Source organism: Callithrix jacchus, chromosome 17 (assembly GCF_049354715.1).
Source record: "Callithrix jacchus isolate 240 chromosome 17, calJac240_pri, whole genome shotgun sequence".
In the NCBI taxonomy this organism is placed as follows: domain Eukaryota; kingdom Metazoa; phylum Chordata; class Mammalia; order Primates; family Cebidae; genus Callithrix; species Callithrix jacchus.
The window spans coordinates 58,149,161-58,172,082 of NC_133518.1; the positions used below are offsets into that span (position 1 = coordinate 58,149,161).

Below are 22,922 nucleotides of genomic sequence, written 5' to 3' on the forward strand. Positions count from 1 at the left end.
TGCCCAAAACAGCAATCTCGAATGAATCTTCAGTTCAGTGAAGTTTGTTTCCTGATTATGGCCCACAGGTTCAGCTGCTTCTATTAGTGTTTTGTGGTTCACAATAGTAAAATAAAGTCATAAAAAGTCCTTTATAAAATACAAAGTATAGCAATGAAGGCAAAATATTTCATCATGTTAGTATTATGAATTAACCAAAAACTAAAAAATAAACGTGTGTGTCCTGCTTTCTGAAATACATTTTCCTCAATTTGAATACAAATCTTTTAGAAAGTTAAGTGAAATTCGATTTTCTGGTGATCTTCCATGATTAAAATACCGATGTGGTCATTAGGAAAATGAATTCTCTGATGAATTTTATTATGCATTTTAAGTCTAAAATGAAGACTCTTCAATGGTTCTTAAGTGTTTAGGAGCCATAAAAGCTAAATGTCTCACCTAGAAAACTGAATGAAGCACATACAACGCAATGTTGTTTTATACTTCCATGGGGTTTCAGGTTCACTGGTGGGTTCCAGGACTCTCAGATGCCCTGCAGTGCATACCTGTGCTTACCCACCTGGCAGGTCTTTTTCTTTCTTTCCAATTCTCATTCCATAGCTTTCCCTTTTTCTGCAAACTTTCTGTGTAGCAAATCTGGTATGAGTTCTTGCATACCATCCTCACAATCACTGAAGGCCACTTTGTCTCTGGCCTATAATAATATAGGCTTCAACCAGAAATGCCAAGAGTGAGACCTACCATTCACTAGGTGTCTACTCCAGATAAGTAGTAGTGCTTAGTGTGCCGAGTGCTTTACGTGCAATATCTGCCACTCCACATTGAAGTGTCTGATGATTTGCGTGCAATATCGTGCATCCCACTCACTCAGAAGAAGCAAAAGATATCATCAGCACTTAATATCTCTCATGCTGTTTAAGAATCCCAAACCACTGATTAAGATCCCCAAAATGCTTATTCCCCTCTAGGCTCCTTCAGAATGAGGATGGCTTTAGATCAGGATGTATGTTGATTCAGATGCCTAACCTACCCATTTCCCCCTTGGGCTTGGTTGGAGATGGAGCGGCCTTTCAGGCTTTCTTATTTCTTCTATAGAAATTTCTATAAGAAATTGCTTTTTCACCAAGCAAATGCTAAAATGTTTAAGAATAAATAAGTAAGAATTTTAAAAAAGCAAAAAAAAAATCACTTCTGTTTCATTGCTCTGAAATTTGGTCACTATCATGCACCTCTAACTATTGCCTTTCACTTTGCTCTATCCACATAGGTAACAACATTGACTCAGGAAGTTTCTCAGTTAGGTAAAGACATGAGAAATGTGATCCAGCTTCTGGAAAATGTTCTGTCACCTCAGCAGCCATCACGGATTTGTTCCCTGCACAGCACCTCTGTGTGTCCCTCCAGGGAGAGCTTACAGACTAGAATGAGCTGGAGTACGCACCAGCCTTGCCTACATTTGCAAACAGGCGGGACTGCTTATACCCAAGCACAACTTTGTAGCAGTAATATCACCTCAGACATTTGGAGAGTGGATCCCTCCTCTGTGGGGAGCAGCCCCCAACGAACTGGAGCTCATGAGCAAAATCCTGCAGACAGTGAACTTTATCATTCTCCAAGCCTTGATTATTCTCCTTCCCACTACCAGGTTGTCCAAGAGGGTCATTTGCAATTTTTAAGGTGCATCTCTCCACATTCAGATACTACACTGACGCCTCTGCAGTCCATTTCAGCAACTCTCTCATCCTCTGTCTGCTCTTCTTCGGAAACATCTTTGCACCTAGTTCTCCCAAGCAGATCAGAGGAGGGCAGCTTCAGTCAGGGAACTGTGAGTTCCTTCAGTCTGGAAAACTTGCCAGGATCTTGGAACCAGGAAGGAATGGCATCGGCTTCTACGAAACCTTTGGAGAACTTTCCACTGGAAGTTGTCACAAGCACAGCAGAAGTGAAAGATAACAAAGCCATAAATGTATGATATTAGTGCCCGTGATGCAGCTGCCAATTTCTAAACTACCACTGCATGACAGCTTTAGTTTGCCTTTTTTGCCTCTGGTGGGCACAAAGACTGAGCAAAGTTGGGAATCCTGCAGAAGAGAGCGTGAGGAGCCAGGAAAAGGCAGAACCACCTTCATACTGTAGCAATTTCTAGATACTAGAAGCATAATAGAAACATTTTTCTGTACAGGTATTAAACTACTGGTCTGTTTGACAGACTTTGGTAACAATCCAAAGACCCTGAGGGTCTGAGCAGCTAGAAGTCCTAGACAAAGAATTTGTGGATGACTTTTGTCCTGGGTGGCTTTTGTGAAGTGTGGCAAAGGTTTTTCATGAGTGCCTGATTGTCATTCCTGAACAATATCCATAGCACTGTTGGCCTCAGGAGTTCACAACTCCTGCTGATCTATTTTTCTTTTTGTGAAGGCAAAGGGACAATTATCACTGCATGTCATCTCCTAGACAATCAGTCAAATAGAGTTGGTGGCCAGTGGTTAGCTATTCGCACGTTATTTGCCATGTAAATGGAAATGTCTTTATTTATCAAAAAAACACAGAGGCTATTTTTATATCCTTGGTATGAAATATGTATTTAAACTATTTAAAATATTTATAAAGAAATGAATGTTTTCTTTTCATTTTGGTAAAAAAAAGCTTGCTGTTTTAACAAGAAATGCACTACTGTTATGTATAGTAAATCAAAAATTATTTATTACTAAGAGGATGTAGTTTCAAAAGGAATCCCCCATTTTTTCTGCATGCAGTTTGCAACAAATGTATTCTCACGCTGCTGGATTACTAAAGGAAAGTGAAGTTATATTTTGTTAACGAAATAAAAACATGGACTGAGTATCACCTATATGAGCTTTGGCATGAGGGTAGAGAGGCTTCATCTAGGCTCTGCCGACTCATGTCAATGACCTGATTTAAGGTCACTGTGCCAGCAGAAAGATCTCTCTTCCAGGTATCATACTTTGTGGCTCAAGAACCCAAAATGATTCTGTGGACATAGGGTGAGTTTAGGATCAAAGTGAGAGATATCCTTTCCCAATGCTTTTCTTTTACAAGAGGTAGTAGATCAGTAGAAATCCCCAAATGGAGCTAAGACTTCTGAGCTATAATTTGTGGCAGTAATAGCAGCTTGCAGTGGGCCTGCACTTTACTTTTTTTCTTTAAGGCTCCCAACAATGCTCTATAGAGCAGTTGTTTTCATTCCTATTTTGTATAAGTTTCAGGTGAAGCCCCAGAGACTACACAGTTAGGATGCTGACACAGTCTAGAATCCATAATGCTCCCTACATCTCACACTAACAGGCAAATTCAGATGCAGGGATTGGTAATGATATAAACACCTTCAAAGTTTTATTTTATGTTTTAGAAGAGTTATGGTCTAATTGCCTTGGACATTTCGGGAAGAAATATTGAGTTCACATTCTGGAGTTCTCTTTATTTTCCACCACAAAGAATAAACAATCTGAGAATTGTATCATTAAAAGTATCTAAACAAACCAGGACTTCGAGGTCGTGTGACTCTTGCATCCTAAAACTGGGTAGAGCAGCAGAAAGAAAAGATACCTTTTCTAAGAAAAATGAACACAGGACATGTTTATAAGGCAGGTCACTCAGGACTCACTGCCTTCTACTTTCCCCCTCTCCAAAATTCAGTCTCTTCCTAAGTTAAGCGGAAAACTAAAACAAAGGCAACATTATAGGTTTCACTTATTCATTTGCATTCTCCCTTTTGCACTTCTTCATATGTCATCATTTTAAGTGCAGTTCAAAAAAAGCTAATTGGTGTTGGCTCACTGGTGTCCTTCTGGCAAATTAACACTGCTATTACTAATGCTAACAAAAATAACTGGCATTCTATTTCTTGAGTACTGACTTTGTACCAGCCAATTTTTAGGAATTAATACTCATCTTGCTTCCTCATGTATTCATCAAACAATGCTAACAGTTACTTATTTGTTATGACTATCTCTATTTTACAAGTGAATAATTAAGACACAGATTTTTTTTAACTTACCCAGTCACATTATTTTAAATGATAGACTCATGGCTGCCCTAAGTACCCCTCTTTTTATGTTCACACCGATGCTTGTTGATCTTTGAAACTTTACTAATAATTACAGTTGACCATTGAACAATGAGGGGCAAGGGGGCTGGCCCCACACACAGTTAAAAATTCATATATAACTTTTGACTTTCCAAAAGTTTAACTACTTATAACCCATTGTTGACTGGAAGCCTTACTGATAAACAGTTGATTAACACATGTTTTGTATATGTATTATATACTGTATTCTCATAATAAAAAAGCTAGAGAAAAGAAAATCATATTAGGAAAATCATAAAGAAGAGAAAATATATTCACTGTTCATTAACTGGAAATGGATCATCATAAAGCTATTCGTTGTCATAGTCTTCACGTTGAGTAGGCTGAGGAGGAGGAGGAGGAAATGGAGGGGTCTTGCAGGCTTAGGGGTGCCAGAAGCTGAAGAAAATCCACACGAGTGGATTGCACAGTTCAAATTCATGTTGTTCAAGTGTCAACTACAACTTTTTTCAAGATCGGTGAACAAAATATTTGTTTTTTCAATGTAAGTAAACAAATAGGATGAATTAGCTAATCTCTTGTGATTTGGGGATGTTCCCATGAATTGGCTGGAAACAAGCCCATATTTTTCTATCCAGTCACCTTCTCTGTGTTTATTCAACATCTGACTTTAGCAGACATGAGAACCAGCTCCCCGACCTGCATGGAGCTAAGCTGGACAAAAGTGAGCAAGCGCCTGGGAGGAGGGAGGGCTCCCATGCATGTCTTCCATAAGGACCTCTGCCTCATCCAAATCAGCCCCACTTTATTCCGTATCGGCCCTTTCGCCCATCATTACTCTGACATATAGGGCTCTCCCACATCCAGGGCAGCTCAGAATGATACAATTGTATTCCATTTCATTTAAGTATATGATAATAATATTCTAGGAAGTGAGAATTCCAAATTTTCCTAGATATTTAATTATCTAATCATTGTAGCTACACGAATAGCAAAGGCCCTTGCCTTCATATCACAGATGCATTTTTGAGCCCCTCCATTTTCTTCATCTGCTCATCCTCTGCTGAAGGAAAAATCCAGAAATCCAGAGGGAACAGAAGCAGTTATTTTCTTGGTCAAGGTAATTTTCTTTAAAATTATATTGAGAATCAATATTTTTCATACAATTCTAATTAAACCCAGACAGATTATACAAAACTTCATATTAATTCAATATAAGAAGAAATTTCTGATAATTAAAGCTACTTATAAATGGAGTTTATTGTTTATCCCCAATAGATAAAGTCTCTTCTCAGGGGCCACACAAGTATTTGACAGGAATAGTTTTTCCAGAAGGGCTGTGCATTAGGTGTGAAGTTAGCAGAATACCTACATCATAACCACATGGGGTATATATTTGAAATGCAGAAAACCTAGGTTCAAGCAAGCTGCTTTGGATGGGGCCTGAAAATCTACCATTTTGTAAACTTCCTGGGTGATTCACATACACTAAAGGCTGAGACGTATTGGTCTAGAATCTACAGAAGCACAAGTTTGAGTCCTAGCTAATCTGTATGTAAGTAGACAACTATTGAAATTCTGTTAAGGACAGCCCAAGTCTGTAATTGTATAACAAAGAAGGCTGGGTAACTCCTAAATCAGTCATCCTCCAGCTCTAGTTTTAAAAATGTATTTCTGGGGGATCTTATTAAAAGAGAGATTTCAGGGCTCCAACTCTTAGACATGAGCTAGGTCCCCAAGTGATTCTAATGTGGATGTTCCAAGAAATAATCTCTGAAAACATTGTCCTAAGAACTCCTTTTATAATGAGCTGGTTCTGTAGGAAGATGAACTATCTAGAATCAAACCAATTAAAACTGACAAGTTTCTTTCTGTATAGTTCCTAATACATCAGTGACGTTTTTCATCAAGTTGATATCTTTTCTCCAGGAGAGCTTTAAACACACATCAATTACTTCAATAAAAAATTATTGTTTACTATGTGTCATGAGCCACTTATACCTCTTGATTTGTTGTAGATATTTGTTTTTGTTTCATTTAGATTTTCTAGGAGAAAAAAAGTGAAAATACCTTCTAGAGTTTCAAAAACTGGTCAGTTATATGATAGGAATCATATTTGTATGTGAAGCAAGGTAACTATTTGGTCAGCAGATGACAGTTGCTATGGATGTCCCCTGTGTGAAATGGAATTGCTAATGATAAGACTGTGATTTTATCCACAATGAAAACAGCCTGCACCAAATAGTTCTTGCTAAAGCTACTTATTCTCATGGAATATACAGCTCATTTTCTAAGGTCATTTTTTGCAAGACATTGCTTTTATGTCTTCTTTTTTAAGTACATAATGCTTCAAATGTAGTCTTCTCTTAGATCCCATCATCACTGAAAATAGAACTTGAGTACATGTGAGGCACAGGCTCTATTAAAGGCTCTTCCAAAAGGCTTTCCTCTATTTATTTCACTTTATACAAAGGCAAATGGTCCAAATAAATATGAACCTGAGAAAGGAGCAAAGGAGCAGGAGTTTTAGAGGAACACAAAGGAGTATTTGCCTCCAACCATTTTTTTCTTGCTCTGTGACCTTGGACAAGTTATTTAAGACATCTAAGCCTCAATTTCTTCATCTAAAACTTGAATAAAATATATCCAATTGTCGGAGTCTTTGTGAGAATTAATGAAGTAATTTATGTGAAGGCACACAACTACGTAAAAAGAACGCTAAACAAATGTCAGTTTATCTCCCTCGGCCTTCCATCCTCTGGTTCCTCTCCTATTTCTCCCTCCTTCCTTCATCTCCTTCTGCCCTCTCCTTCCTGATTATTTCACCTTTTCTTGCTTGCCCTCATCCGCCTCTTCCTCAACTTCTTCCTGGCTCTCCCTTTATCTCCTCCCCCTTCCATCTTCTCAGTTCTCTCTTTCCTCTTCCTCCTCTTCCGTTGGCCCTTCCTCAGGCTTCCTCCTTTTCCCTTTCTCTCAGTGTTCCAGGCCACCTGGAAAATGAGTTCTCTCTTTGACATTTTCTCGCTTAGGTCACAAACTAGCTTTCATAATATGTCCCTACAGTCTATTCGTCACAGTATTAACAATCAAATCAACATTTACCTATTTTAAAAAAAAAAAAAAAGTTGTTAAAGGGCCACCAGGGCAGAAAAATACGCTGTTTCTGTCCCCAGCCACCTTATCCCCAACCCGTGTGGCTTTTAATATGTCTATCTGAATTTCAGTGAAGTTTTATTTTTAACCCTAGAATTACAGAAAGGTATAGGAAGTGTATTCACTAACACAAATATATTCTACAAACACATACCACGTTTTCCCCATAAAGTTTTTCTATAGAGATTAGCTATTGCTTCAGAAATCACACACATATATGTCACACACACCACCCCCAGGTTACAGAAGATATGAGCACTATCAGCCAAAAGCCTCAGAACTTTGTGGCAAATGTTATTGCCCTCTTACCCACAGATTCTCTGGCTAGAAGGAGAGCTGATGAAATGTCTGCCACTTCACACAGATGCCTTCAAAGCTTCCCTTGGTAGCCCATTGTGTGAGTAGGTCCCATCAGAGGGAATAAGCTAAATGTTACTCCCTGCAGCTCGTGTCCTGAAAGAACCTATTCCTTGGGTTGTATCATTCAACAGAGCCCCAAAGAAAGAGTATGAAAGACTTAACGACAGGACAGTGAGGCAGAGATAGATCAGCACTTCCACACCTGCACCTGTTATTGCAGGTAATTAAATAAGCTGTACATTTTAGAAAAAAACAAAGGTGGGCAAAATGTGTCCGAAGGGCAAAACTATGCCTTCTTGGTCAATTTCCTTTTAACTTGGGTTTTTCCCTTATGGAGCTAAGAAGCTGGAAATGGGATAGAATTGGACGCTGAAGTTAAGCTTCTGGATTTTTTTTCACAGTTGGCTTGATAAAAATAGAACATACATATGTGATATATTTGAGTATGACAAAGAATAAAATAAGAGGAAGTGAGACTTAAAAGTGTGCCTGTGCTTTTTATTTTTGTAAAGAACTAATGTACTAACTTGAAGGGACCATTTTCATTTAAGAATTTTCTCTAGGGTAAAGAGTACCCTGTTGCTTTGGAACTTTTATTTGCAATGGTAATTTCTTTTTAACCAATATTGACTCCTGAAGTTTATGCTACTCCTGTGGTTTTATTCTTCACTATGGTGTATTTGTCCTGAGAGAGAATTATTTCTGAACTCAGCATGGGGGTCAGTATTAAATGCTGCTAAGGAAGGGGCTCAAACTCAGCGGCATCTTTTAGGGAACACAGAGCCTTCTGGGTAGCTGCAGCCACATGGCCAACACTCAGTATTCATCAGGGCAGTGATGTCCCCAAGCCCTCAGATGGAAACACAGATTTCCTGAAGTTGCCATGCTATCTTATTGACTAAAATAAGTTGTAAGAGTTCCTGCTGCTCTCATCAGACAAACTGTGGAACCAAATCAAATTGTCAACTCTGGATTCTAGTATCCCAAAGATATTTGTACACTGGGCCTAGATCACTAGCATATCTCTTGTTCACTTTACACAAAAACCACATCTACAGAAAAGGGGTAAAGAAGACAACATTTCTAACTCTTGGTTCCCAAGGCGCAGTTTGTGGGACAAGAGCAGCAGCTTCATCTGGAAACTTGTTTAAAATACAAAATCTTAGACCCAATCTCAGAGCAGTGAATCAGAATCTACATTTTGACAAGATTCTCAGGTAATTTGTGGACATGTCAAAGTCTTAGAAATACCCGGACAAACATTGGTTCTTGATTCTGACTACCCATTGGAATTACCTGTGTCACTTTTAGAAAACAGATTCCTGGCCGGGCGCGGTGGCTCAAGCCTGTAATCCCAGCACTTTGGGAGGCTGAGGCGGGTGGATCACGAGGTCAACAGATCGAGACCATCCTGGTCAACATGATGAAACGCCGTCTCTACTAAAAATACAAAAAAATTAGCTGGGCATGGTGGCGCGTGCCTGTAATCCCAGCTACTCGGGAGGCTGAGGCAGGAGAATTGCCTGAACCCAGGAGGCAGAGGTTGCGGTGAGCCGAGATCGCGCCATTGCACTCCACCTGGGTAACAAGAGCGAAACTCGGTCTCAAAAAAGAAAGAAAAGAAAACAGATTCCTGGTCCGAACCACAAAGAGTTTGATTTAGTTTCTGTGGGTGATACTTGAGTACTGGTAGTAGTTACAGTATTTCAGCACATACCTAGGGTTGGAAATCACACTGCTCTAGGACAATAGTTTTCAAAAACCAGCAGTGACCAGTATTACTAGGAACTTGTTAGACATGCAAATTCACACTGAATCCCAGACAGAGAGAATCAGAAACTCCGGAGGTAGGACGGAGCAATGTATGGTGCTTCTGATACTAGCTAAAGTTTGAGAACTACTCCTCTAGTCTAGATGACAAAGGACCCAACACGAGCTGAAGTACGGTTTAAGCAGGAAGGAATGTTCCTATAGTTATAAGGTGTATAAAAAGATGTATGTCAATATCAACCTTCCTCCTGGAGACTTGTCATCTTCTTCCCACTTCAAATGCTCCTCCATATGTCCATACTGTAGGGGGACATATCACTTTCTGATTAGAATAGGCTCCCCATAATGCCACCTATTCTATTATTTCTAGTTTAACTTAGAGATATCACTGTGAAGGATTTTATTCCTAGGATAGCATTCATTGGTATAGCTCAGTTTTATGAGTCTGCGCTTGGGAAAATATTAATTGTTGGTTACAACAGCAGATCACAGTTGTAGGTCTTGTGAACCATTAGCTGAGATGGAAGTTCCTCCCTCAATACTACAGTGTTCCATGAAAAAACAACCTAATGTTTTTCCTAATTTTAATTAAAGATGGTGGTTGTGTTCAGAAATCAGAACTTTATATTACAAAACAAAGCCAGCTCCATATATAAGCCATAAGAGCAGCACTGTGCTGTTTTAACCACATTCATAAAAAATAACAAATATTCTACTAGCTGACTGTGAAGAGGTGGTTTCTACTGACAATAAAATATCATTTACAAAATTATGAGAAAATAAAGCTTTCTGTTATTAGAAACTGTTTCTATATTTTAATGCTGCTGCCTAGGTGGCTGATGTGGCAATCCTTTACAGAGTTTCACTTTTAAACAAATTGAATTTATTTTTATATGTTCAGTTCCTGTACTCTAGGGTTTATGCACTTAGACTAGAATTATGGGTCTGCAATTCTCTAACTCCTAGTTAAAACTGTCTTTATAAAGACATTTGCTGAAGTAAATATAAAGAATGAGACTTTGGCTGAGATGAACCCAGTTCGTTACTGCTTAATTATTTGGCTTTGGACAAAACAAATTCTCAGACTCTGCATTCTCTTATCTCTGAGACTGGGGTATTTTTATATGACTTCTCCTAGAAGCATATCCTGATGCAAAAATTTTGGTGAAATAGTTTATTTGGAGGATGAATTCAGGAAATACTGATTAGGGAATGGGGAAATGAGACTGAAAGAAAGAAGCCAGGAAGTGGTATATTAGTGAGCAGGTAATCATTGTGAGCAACTGAGGTTCAGTTACTCCAAGGAGCTCCAGATGACATTACAGAACATGACTTCTTAGTTACACGGCCTAACAAGGAAGGAGCTGGATTTTTATCCTCCAAGTCCCATCTGTCAATGGCTAAAGTCTGTACCCAGAGATGTTAACTACGCATCTGGCCTGACCCCATGCAAATATAAAGATAAAGCGTTAGCAGAGAGTCCCAAGAGTTTGCAGTAGAATGCCTTAGGCAGAGCCTGGAACCGTGAGTGCACAGTGGATGTGAGGAAAGCCCAAGAAGTATCTGCTACATGAGGTATGTATGTATCAGGTCCAATCAAAAGGCAGAAACCACACAGTAACTTGAACAGGAAATGCTTAATATAAATAATTATTAATTATTTATGGAAGATGGGTTTCTAAGAAAAGATGAAAGAACATCCTGTTGTGGGGGGATGTTACCCAAGGAGGGAGTCAATTTGGAAGGTTTCCAAGGCTAGGATACAGATTCTCTAAAAAAGAGGTAGGCATAGCCCAGTGAGAGATTTACTGGGTTGCCTGGATCAGAAATGGTCCATTGTCACTGGACTGAGACCAGAGGGAAATTCATGCTGGGCAAACAGCAAATCCATGCAGAGGTTCAAATGGACCAAGCTGGTGAGAGAAACTGCTCTGGTGTCTGACGCACTACTGGTCACTCTGTACCACAGGAGCCAACCAACAGGCAGACACAGAACCCACAGAAAGAGCCCTTTCCTCTCCAGTGTCTCTCCAGCACCCTCTACTGACAAAGAGGAAATATTTACCTGATCCAGTTCAGTATCACAAGCAGAGTAATGAAGGGTAAATTTTTGAGGTGAAGAGCAATACTCTAACCACTGACACAAGGAAATACTATTTACATAAGATCATTCTATATGAAGTAAATAGAATAACATGTATTAAAATTACTTTTTTAAACCATAAAGTTCTCTGTGTTAGTCTGTTTAGTGTTTCTGTAATAAAATACGTGAAGCTGAGTAATTTTAAAGAAAATAAGTCCAGCTTGTGCTTCTGCAAGCGGGAAAGTAAAGCAGCATGGAAATGACATTCTCTGAGCTTCTGGTAGACGTTTTCCTGCTGCCTCATTACATGGGAGAAGGTCAAAGGGGAAGCAGACATGTGCAAATAAGCATAACCTGAGGGCAGACACATCCTGGCTTTAAAACAACCCTCTCTGTAGGAACTAAGGTATTCCCATGAGAATGAATCTGAATCCCATCTTGCCTGAGTGAGAAGTCACCAAGCCATTCATGAGGGATCCATCCCCCAACCCAAACACTTGCCACTAGGCCCCACCTCCAACGCCACCACACTGGGAACCAACAATTTCAGCATAAGTTTTGGTGAGGACAAATTCAAGCCATATCCAAATATAGCATTCTCCTTGATTATTTAGTAATTGCAGTTTTAAAAGACATTACTTTTAATGTCAAAAAACTCAATTACTTTTGCACTAACTTGAGAGTATTTTTAAATGAGTGTTTGCATGCAAAAACATAATCAGAATTACTATTTATAACAAAACTATGTTTTCCACTAACATGGTTATTACATTTTTTTAAAAACTATCTTTAGCATATGATCTTTTAAACAAGGTTTTCTTCTCTATAAAATGTCATACTTTGACTCTCATGTCCATATACATTTTTCATGGCCTAAGATGCCTTTAATGGGGATCAAGTGTTTCTTCTACAGTTAATGACAAGTGCAATATATTTATTTTACTCCACAGAATACAAAGGCTCTAGCATATTTTTATTTCTTTTACAGAAAATTTTGATAGGCAATAGAAAAAGTGAGGAATATGGCCTATGTATAAAGTGAAAAATCTATTGCTGGGCAGTTAGACTGTCCTTGCTTTTCTCCCTCAAAACCCTTAAGAACACCACATCTTTTTCTCTCACCTTAGTTAGCACAGAGTCAGATCAGTGCAAGAAAAAACAGAGTTGAAATCCTCTAATTTATCATACTCTTCTCTCTTATTCTCTTCCCTAGCGATATGACTGACAATTAAAATATCTCCTTGAGATGTATTTATCACATACTATCCAATTAATTAACCTTTCCTCTAAAAAAATTAATCTCTTGACCCATCAATGTGCTTCTGGCTATTAATTTATTTTTTCCTTTCAATTACCATTGATGTTCATAGTCACTTATAACTCTTAGAAATAGAAAACCAATCTGTCGTAGGGTCTGCTGATAGATCAGAACATCCTTTTTTCTCCCTTCTCCTTATTTCATGAAGTTTCAAAAGCTATCAAAGGGATGTAGTACAGCATAACACACAGGGACAGAGACCAAAACACAAGCGGTGACCATGGATAGAAACACGATTTCTGTTTTGAGAGTTAGGTACATGTCGAACTAATTGGCATTTTAAAGGGAACCGCAACACAAGGTCAGAGATGGCTAGATAAACATTGGTCAAGTTCATTGCAGAGGTGATGTGTGGGATGAATTACATTCAACCAGTGGTTCCTGAAACATTTTCGGGCTAGAGGTGCTCCATTCATTGGGAAACAGAGAGAGGGGCAAGTCTAAGAAAAACTTTCATGTATCACTTGGACTTTAGTCAGATGTAACTGAAATTAAAACTGATAGTCCATACAAGCAGAGAAGGTGATTAGTTGCAAAAGTGAGAAATCATTTCGATAGTAAATAGTCAAGTAGCTCATGCTCCAACTCACGAAGCTAAAAGAAACCCAGCGTCTAGAACTAACAAGAAAAAAGTTGAATCCCTACTTCCTTCGGATACTAGGACTGATTCCAGATCAGTTACTTCACCTGACTCTTTCTGGTGACAAACAGAGAGGCTGTGGAAGAGATAGCAGGAAGATATAAGATGAACAGAGATGAAAAGTAGTAACGTATACTTGAGAAGTGTGCCCACCTCATGTACCCAGGATGTCCACAGCTCTGGGGATATGTGAGCTGAACCATCAGGGTTTGTGGGAATGGGCCTCCAGGTTGGGGTTCAGTGCTCTTCCTCCATGATCTTCCATATTTTACCTTTTCCTCTTCTTTTCATAGCAAAATAGGAGGATGTTTATTGACCATCTACTATATGCCAGGTACTTTAAATATGTGGTCTCATTTAATCTTCCCAACAGCTCCAGAAAATATGCTTTGTTATCCCTTTGTCATGAATGAGAAAGAAGAAGCTGAGAAACTATGCAATTTTCTGCAGCAAATAGGAAGCACAGTGCCTTTAGATTCCAAGAACCATTCTGCACAACTCCACGGTGTCACTAGATCCCTCTCAGCCTCTCCTGGATGTAAGTGAATACTCTACCCTGCCCTAAACCCAAACGTGGTAAACAAATCTTTAGAAGGCACATACACTTGCAAAGTGCCTTAAAAATGTGAACGCTTTTATTTGAGTCTCCTGGCACCCCTGTCATACTGTCAGAGCATAATATATGAGGCTTATTCCATAGAGGAGGATATTGAGGTAAGATTAAACAAAGAGTCTAAACTGGAAAGACCTAAAAATAGCTAATATTTAATGGGTACTTATAAAGTAATAGGTACTACACTCAAAGCTTTCGATATCAATTCATTTTGTTCTAACAATAATTCTGTTGGTAGTTACTGCTATTATATTCATTTCATAGCTGAGGAAACTGAGGATAAAACAAGTTAAATAATATATTCAAAGCCACACTTCTAGTAAGTAGCTGAGTTCGAATTCTAGCCCACGAGACTAAGACTCTTGCTCTTAGTCCTGTACCGTATTCTAGTTTTGTGCTGATCTATTGCGTATGTGCCTCTTCAAGTTATAAGGCTTTCCAAGACGGCCAGAGTCTTTCAATAGACTTCTAACCACCACCCCCCCACCACTCCCGCAACAACCAGGACAGAGGCTGATGCAAAATGGCTACTGAGAAAATGTGACTGATAGGCCATATAAACTGGACAATGACCATTATTTATATGAGGATTAATAAAAGAGTGGCCATTGTAAAGCTTCCCATAACACAATAAGAATTGAAAGTAAACAACTAAAATGCACTCTAATTGACCACTCCAAAAGATCTACTTTTGTGCTTCCAGATCTTCCACCAACAGCGCAGCAAAGGCAGAATAAAAATCCGCAATATCTGTGTTCCAAACTGGTACCCAGAGACAAGCAGAATCTCTACTTAGCATCTGTTTAACCATATTAACCCCTTTCCTCAACATAGCCCTCTCTGAAGAAGCTTCTGAGCATTTGTATACCTTAGAATGTGGATCATCTAGCAAATAAATAACCTGAGTCTATAGCATTAATATCCTGATTTTTCAAAAAACATTTGAAGTCAAAGGAAATGGCATCTTTTCTTAAAGCTCAAGGTCGCTGAATGCTTAAAGTCAATAGCTCCAACTATTGACTGCCGGTGGTAAATAGAACAAACACACACACAAAGAGCTCTATTCCTCTGTCTAAGCCAAAATGGCAAGGCATTCACAAACATTCAAGACAGGCAGACCCCTTTCTCTTCCGTCTCTCATTAAAGCAGGCACAGGTTAAATGTGACTCTCGTTGTCACCACTTGAACTATTCCTGGTTTAAACATAAATTTTTAATTGAGACCCCAAATTCATAGGTTTGCCACTGAAGCTTTCTTTTAGAACCAAACCCTTGTTATTTATAAAGCTTGAGACTAAACAAAAAATTCCTCTGCCCTTCTTTGCCACCCCTCCTCCCATTGCTTCCTTGTTGCCCTCTTCCCCTCCTCTCTTCAATTCATGCCTATACTTGAAGTTGAAATATCAACACAAGGGAGTTGGCTTAAATGTGAGATAAAATATTTCCATCATCTACTCAAGAGATGCCTGCAAAATATCAAGGTGTTGACCCACATAAAATGTAAATATACTCTAAAAACCATATGTCAAGGGACCTTGGCTTACATTATTCACTTGAGTCTGCTCAGAAGTAGGCTACTGAAAGAGAGGGCTATATCAGACACCACAGTAAGGGCAAAGGTGTAGTGTGATTGCTTTTTTATTGCTCTGAATAAAATCAGAAGGGGTGATTCACTTGCTGTTATCCATTTATTGAGAAACACACAGCTCAATTTTTCATTTGCAGAGAGGGTATTTGGCAAAGAGGGCTTCAGATTTTTTTCCAAGTAATCGTCTGCATTAGTTTCAATAGTCATGACTTCTCTCTCCACAACAGTTGTAGATAGCTGACATGATAAGCAGCTTCTGGCATGGCCCAAGTGATCCTTATTTCTTGGTGTTTACACTCTTGTGAAATCCTCTACCCTGAGTGTAGGCTGAACCTAATGACTTTCTTCTAACATATACAATGTCGCAAATATAATGTGATATCACTTCCTTTATTACGTAACAAAAGACTGTGACTTCTCTCTTGCTGGTATATTCTCTCTCAGGTTCTTCTCAGTGACTTACTGTGATACAAAGCACCACAAGGCAAGGGACTAAGGACAGTCTCTGGCCAATGTTTAGTAAGGAACTGAAGCCATCCTCCCAACTGATGGAAGAAAATGGAATCTCATCAAGAACCACTGTGTAAGCTTGGGGTTGATTCTGTTCCAGTTGGTCCTTGAGTTGAAACTTGAAGTCACTGAACTATATATTTTTTTAATTTTTAAAACTGATACATAAAGCTATACATATTTATGGTATTCAACATGATGTTTTGAAATATGTACACATTGTAGAATGGCTAATTAACATATTACATTTTATTTGTGGTGAGAATACTTACATTTTATTTGTGGTGAGAACACTTGAAATCGAATGAGAACATTCGATTAACAAATTTCAAGATTATAATACATTGTTATTAACTATAGTCACATGCTTTACAATAAAGCCCCTGCTGATATCTTAACAGCAGCCTGTGAGACCCTGACAGAGGATCTAGTCAAGCTGTACTCAATTTCCAGACCCATACAATCTGGAAAATAATAAGTAGATGTTGTTTTATGCTGCTAAATTTCAATATTATTTCTTACACAGCAAGTAGATAACTAATACAATAAGAATGGTGGGGGTATGCCCTTAAACTGAGCAGAAACCAAAACATCCCTTATCAGCATAAAAGTAGCACAAAACAAAAAACAAGGAAAAAAGAAAAAAGAACCCTTTATGGGAACAGGATTGCTTCGTGAGCATGACATAGGTAAAAAGGAATACAGTGGCCTTAATAGATATTTCATCCAGAGTTGAACAGCTAAGGAAAGACTAACAAGCAATGTTCTCTTCTATGGACAGGACTGGAAAACACTTCTGTTTTGTTTTTGGTTTTTTGCCCATTTCGGCCAGACCATCCTATCACAATATAAATGACTAGGTTTCTATTTCCTACAGTTCTCTCTCAGTATCAGCAATCCTCCAACCATGCTGATTGGTTTGCATGGTTTTCAAGCCTCTTGCAAATGGCTCCACTGTCCATCTTACACTGATTATCACTAGTTTCCATCTCATTTTTAACCCAGTAACTACAGTATTATTAGCTCCACTTTATTTATAAAGAAGTCTGAGAGAGGTCATATGACATGCAAGTGGAAGAACAAACAGTAGAATCCAGTATCAAGGGATCTTCCCTTGGATCACTCACATTCTCAATACCATTTCTTCTCAATTCTTTGTTGAAACACAAAATAAATTTTAAGACATCCATTGAATTGTGCTCATAGCTCTTACCAATTTCTGCACTAACATCTTGTACCTAATACTAATCTCTTATCTTCCTGGGTTTACAGTCCCTGACACACCAGAAATTCCTTTTGGTCTCTTACCATAGAATGTTAAAATTTCAGAACCCAGTACCTTAGAATCTTTCCCAAACATTCCTTGTTGCCTTTTGAAAAGCTTAGAAAGGCATGGATTTTGAAGTCTAACATACCTGGATTCCAATTTTGGTTCTATGAATCAGTATGATACCAGCTGTATGTCATAAATGACTTTTATAATGCGGCAGTATCCTTCTTTTATACTCAGTTTTTCCAATGGCTTTTTTTTTTATCATGAAGGATGATGAATTTTATCAAATGCTTTTTCAGCATCCATTGAAAGGTCATATAATTTTGTCCCCTATTCTGTTGATATGACATATCACATTGAAAGATTCACATATTTTGAAACATTCTTGTGTCCCTGGGATAAATCCCATTTGGTCATGATGAATGATCTGTTTAATGTATCGTTTAATTCTGTTTCTTACTATTTTGTTGAGGATTTTTGTATGAATATTCATGAAAGATATTGCCCCATAGTTCCCTTTTGTGATGTGTTTTTGTCTGGTTTCCATATAAGGGTAATACTGACCTCCTAAAATGGGTTCTGAAGTACTCCCTCTTCCTCTATTTTTCAGAATAGCTTGACAGGGTCTTACTCTTTCACCCAAGCTGGAGTGCAGTGGTGCAATCGTGGCTCATTGCAACCTTTACTTCCCTGTCTCAAGCAATCTTCCCACCCCACCCTCCTCAGTATCAAGGACAAAAAGGCATGTACCACCATGCTCAACTAATTTTTGTACATTTTGTACAGATAGGGTCTTGCCATGTTGCCTAGACTGATCTCAAGCTCCTGGGCTCAAGTGATTCTCCGGCATCAGCCTCCCAAATTTCTGGGATTACAAGCAAGTTATTTAAAGGTTTGGTAGAATTCAGTAGTGAGGCCATTGGGTCTCATGCATTTATTTACTGGGACACTTTTAACGACAATTTTGATCTCATTACTTGTTACTGGTCTGTTAAGGTTTTGGATCAGCTTCCTTCTTATTTTCTTCATTAATCAACTGATCATTCAGACACAATGTTTAATTTTTCCAGGTGTTTCTATATTTTATATATTTTAAAATTCTTGTTATTGATTTCTAGTCTTATTCCATTGTGGCCAGAGAAGATGCTTGATATTATTTCAGTTTTTTTAATGTTTTAAGACTTGTTTTGTGACCTAACATACAGACTATCCTTCAAATGATCCATGTACTGAGAAGAATGTATATTTTGCAGCCACTGGATGAAATGTTCTATAAATATTGATTAGGTCTATTTGGTCTATAGTACCAATTAAGTCTGGTGTGTCTTTGATGATTTTCTATCTGGGAGATGTATCCAATGTGAACATAAAATCTTGATGTTTCCAGCTGCTATTGTATTGAGGTCAGTCTATTTCTTTAACGCTAATGATTTTTTCTTTATATATCTGGGTGCTATAATGTTTGGTACACATAGATTTATAATCATTATAGCCTCTTGTTGAATTAACCCCTTTGTCATTATACAAGGAAGTTTGTCTCTTACTGACAGTTTTTGTCTTATTCCTGCTCTTTCTGGTTTCCATTGGCATGGAGTATCTTTTTTAATACCTTATTTTCAGTCTATGTGTATCTTTATAAGAAAAGTGTATTTCTTGCAGGCAACAGATCATTGAGTCTTGTTTTTTCATCCATTCAATCACTCTACATCTTTTTATTAGTGAGTTTATTCCATTTAAATTCAATGTTATTATTGACAAGCAGAGACCTATTCCTGCCTTTTGTTATTTGTTTTCTGGTTGTTTTGCAGTCTTCTCTTTTCTTTCTTCCTATCTTTCTTTTAGTGAAAGTGGTTTTCTTTGCTGCTATGCTTTAATTTCTTTTCACTTTTTGTGCAACCATTGTATTTTTTTAATTTAAGGCCTTAAAATACTATCTTATAACCTATTATTTTAGATTGATGACAACACCAATTACATAAACAAACATGCAAAAAGAAAACAAAAACTACATATTTTGTCCCCTTGTTTTTTAACTTTGTTTCTCTTTACATCTTATTTTGCTCTCTATGTCTTGAAAAGTTGTTGTAGTTATATTTTTGATTGGTTCATCATTTAGTCATTCTACTCAAGATAAAAGTATTATATACACTGCAATTACAATGTTACATAATTTTGTGTTTTACTGTGTGTTTCCTATTACCATGGAATTGTGTACCTTCAAATGGTTTCTTCATCTCATTAACATCCTTTTCTTTCAAATAGAAGAACTCTGTTTTGCATTTCTTTTAGGATACGTCTATTGTTAATAAAAATCCTTCAGCTTTTGTTTGTCTGGGAAAGTATTTATCCTTCATGCTTGAAAAATATTTTCACCAGATATACTGTTTTTAGGGTAAAGGGGTTTTTTTCCCTTTGGCTTGTTAAATATCTCATGCACTTTATGTCATTTCATTCTTTTCTGGCCTGTAAGATTTCCATGGAAAAGTCTGCTCCCAGATGTATTGGAGCTTCATTGTAGGTTATTTGTTGTGTTTTTTTCTTGCTGCTTTTAGGATCTTTTCTTTATCCTTGACTTTGGGAGTTTGACTATTAAATGCCTTGAGGTAGTCTTCTTTGGGTTAAATCTGCTTCATGTTCTGTAACCTTCTTGTACTTGAATGCTGATAGAGTTCTCTAGGTTTAGAAAGTTCTGATATTATTCCTTTGAATAAACTTTCTACTTTTTACAGCCAATGACTCTTAGATTTGTCCTTTTGAGACTATTCTCTAGATATTGTAGGGATGCTTCCTTCTTTTTTCTTTTGTCTCCTCTGATCATGTATTTTCAAATAGCCTGTCTTCAAGCTTCTTAATTCTTTCAGTGGATCAGACCCAAAGCCAGCAAAACACTGGGTCTTGCCCAAAGCCCATTTGATCAATTCTGCTATTAGGAGACTCTGATGCATTCTTCAATGTGTCAATTACATTTTGCAACTCTAAAATTTCTGCTTGATTCTCTTAAATTATTTCAATATTTTTGTTAAATTTATCTCATAGAATTCAGAATTCTTTCTCTGTTATCTTGAATTTATTTCAGTTTTCTGTCTGAAAGGTCTGTTTGTCCAGGATTGGTCTCTAGTGCCTTACTTAGTTCATTTGGTGAGATCTTTTTTGTTGTTTTGTTTTTGGATGGTCTTGATGGTTGTAGATGTTCATTGGTGTCTGGGCACAGAAGAGTTAGGTACTTGTAGTCATCATACTCTGAGTTTGTGCTCATCCTTTTTGGGAAGGTTTTCTCAGTATTCAGAAGAACTTGGGCCTCAGGCCCAACAATTCTTTGGTTTTTGTAGACTTGGAGAAGCACTGCTTTGGTGGTCTTGAATAAGATCCAGAAGAATTCTGTGGATTACCAGGCAGAGACTCTTTTTAACTTACCTTATCCCAAACAAACTGAGTCTCTATTTCTTTACTGAGCCACCTGAAACTGGGGGTGTGGTGATGCAAGGACCCCTGAGGCCACCACCACTGGGACTGTGCTGGATCAGACCTAAAGCCAGCACGATAGTGAGTCTTGCCCAAGGCCCACTGTAACCACTACCTAGCTACCCACAATGTTCACTCAAGGACCTGAGGCTCTACAAAGTAGGTCACAAGGCCAGCCGTTCATGTTCTTCTCTTTGGGGCAGCAAGTTTCCTCAAGCCCCAAGGAGGTCCACAGATACTATATGGGAACCAAGGATTAGAGTCCAAAACCTTAGTAATTGACCTGATATTCTATTCTACTGAGTACTGTGGCTACGCTGGCACTCAAACCACCACACAAAGTCATTTCTACTCTTCCCTCCCCTTTGTACCTCTCCCTGTAGCCACCACCACCAGCAGCCTATGGAGGATTCTGCCAGGCCTCCATTGATGTTCACTTAAATCCTAAGGTCTTTTCCATAAGCTTGTAGTGAATGATGCCAGGCCTGGGACTCATCCTCCAGGGCAGTAGGCACCACTGTGGCTCAGGGCAGGCAGATCCAGAAATGCTGTCCAAAAGCCTAGGCCTATACTCAAGCACCTCAAGTGTCTGCTTGTTTTTCTACCCTACCATGGCCAGGCTGATACCTAAGGTGCAAAACAAAGTCCTCTTTACTTTTCCCTCTGCTTTTCACAAACAGGAGTCTTTCACCATAGCTGAGAATGTGATGGGTCATATCTAATGTCAGTACATCTCAGAGCCCAAGGCTCATGGCATATCACTTGTGTTTCACTGCTAGTTATTCAGGGTCCAAGAGTTCTTTAGTCAGTGGGTGAAGAATCCTTGGTCCTTTTCTTTATGGAAGTGGTTCCCTTTTAGCTCAGGATGTGTCTAGATATGTCATCTGTCATCTAGGAGCTATTGCCTAGAATTTGGACTCAAAACTCTACCTAGTGCCCTATCCTACTGTGATTGACCTGGGATCCAAGATGCAAGACAAAGTTCTCTCTACTCTTTGTTCTCCTCTCCTCAAGCAGAAGGAAGGAATCATTTTCAGTGCTGTAAGCTGTGCTGCCTGGAGTTGGGGGAAGGAATGGTATAAGCACTACCATAGCCACCTATCTAGTGCTTCTCTAGGTCATGTGCCACCCGGATCCACTGGGTCTAAGCCCAGCAGCCCAGCACTAAGAGTTGTGCTGTGTCCTAGAATTTGTTATGCTATGTGTAGAAACTGTGTCCTAGCCAGACTTTCAAGTTTACCTAGGCCCCCAAAGCACTTTAGCCCACAGTGGCAAGGCTTGCCAAGAAACTCAAGTTCCAATGACTGTCATTGTCTATTCCCCTCTGGCTGAAGCTGGTCCAAATGCTACCTCTGTGTGCAGGAGCTGACTGAGTCCAGCATGGCTTTTGTTCTCTGCTATGACAAGGCAGCACTGAATTCAATAGAAAGTCTCCCAGTCACTGAGCATTCCCTTCTTCAAGACCACAGGCTCTCCGTGCCACTCAGCCATTGCCTGTAAAGTTAAAACTAGGTACTGTGATTGCTCACCTGATTTTTGGTTCTTATGATAGTGCTTTTCTATGTGTAGATGGTTGCTAAAATTTGATGCTCCAGCAGGGGCAACAAATAATGTTCCACCGTCTTGCTCTGTTCTGAGTATGTTTTCTTAAATGCTGAAAACTTATTAATTCCTTCAGAGGTTGGTTTCTCCTGTCATGTTTCTTTGTTGGTGCTACAGTATCATTTAGCATCATCATTAAATACCACAACACAATACGTTAGCTATTAGATATAATTTCAAGGCTGTTGTGGCAGTGGAACAGCTGGTGATGGTGATATTAAACCCCAAGTTAATGTGAACATTGGACCTCAAGTGATCTGCTATCCATTCCGTGAGCTCCTCTGCCTTTAGGAAGTGCTGCATCCCCTGAAAAATTCCCAAAATTATGTCCAAAGATGATTGTGAATCAGATATTCTGTGATAAACTTTATTTCTTGATGGGTGCCCTCTTCTGAGTTCATTCCTCCTTGCTGAGATTTCATGTTGTATAGAATCAGAAAGACTCTTCCCAGGCCTGCTCTGATACCAGTCTTTCCACTTCAGGCCATGTCATAATAAACCTA

General features: G+C 38.6%; 1 protein-coding gene and 2 long non-coding RNA genes across 7 annotated transcripts in view; 2 read left to right on the forward strand and 1 right to left on the reverse strand.

The window, feature by feature from the left end:
- The window catches only part of KCNH8 (potassium voltage-gated channel subfamily H member 8), a 331,425-nt gene extending 327,925 nt beyond the window's left edge, over positions 1–3,500 (forward strand). For all 3 annotated transcript variants that reach the window (XM_035277743.3, XM_078354394.1, XM_002759643.6), the window contains one exon: positions 1,268–3,500. In XM_035277743.3, the coding sequence (XP_035133634.1) occupies positions 1,268–1,972 (705 nt within the window). In that variant the 3' untranslated portion in view covers positions 1,973–3,500. The remainder of the gene's footprint in view (positions 1–1,267) is intronic.
- The window catches only part of LOC108588864 (uncharacterized), a 382,270-nt gene that overhangs the window by 204,538 nt on the left and 154,810 nt on the right, over positions 1–22,922 (reverse strand). The window lies entirely within an intron of this gene.
- Positions 16,029–22,922, forward strand: part of LOC118148788 (uncharacterized) — a 36,690-nt gene continuing 29,796 nt past the window's right edge. For both annotated transcript variants that reach the window (XR_004735745.3, XR_013528687.1), the window contains exon 1: positions 16,029–16,155. This is a non-coding gene — a long non-coding RNA (uncharacterized LOC118148788). The remainder of the gene's footprint in view (positions 16,156–22,922) is intronic.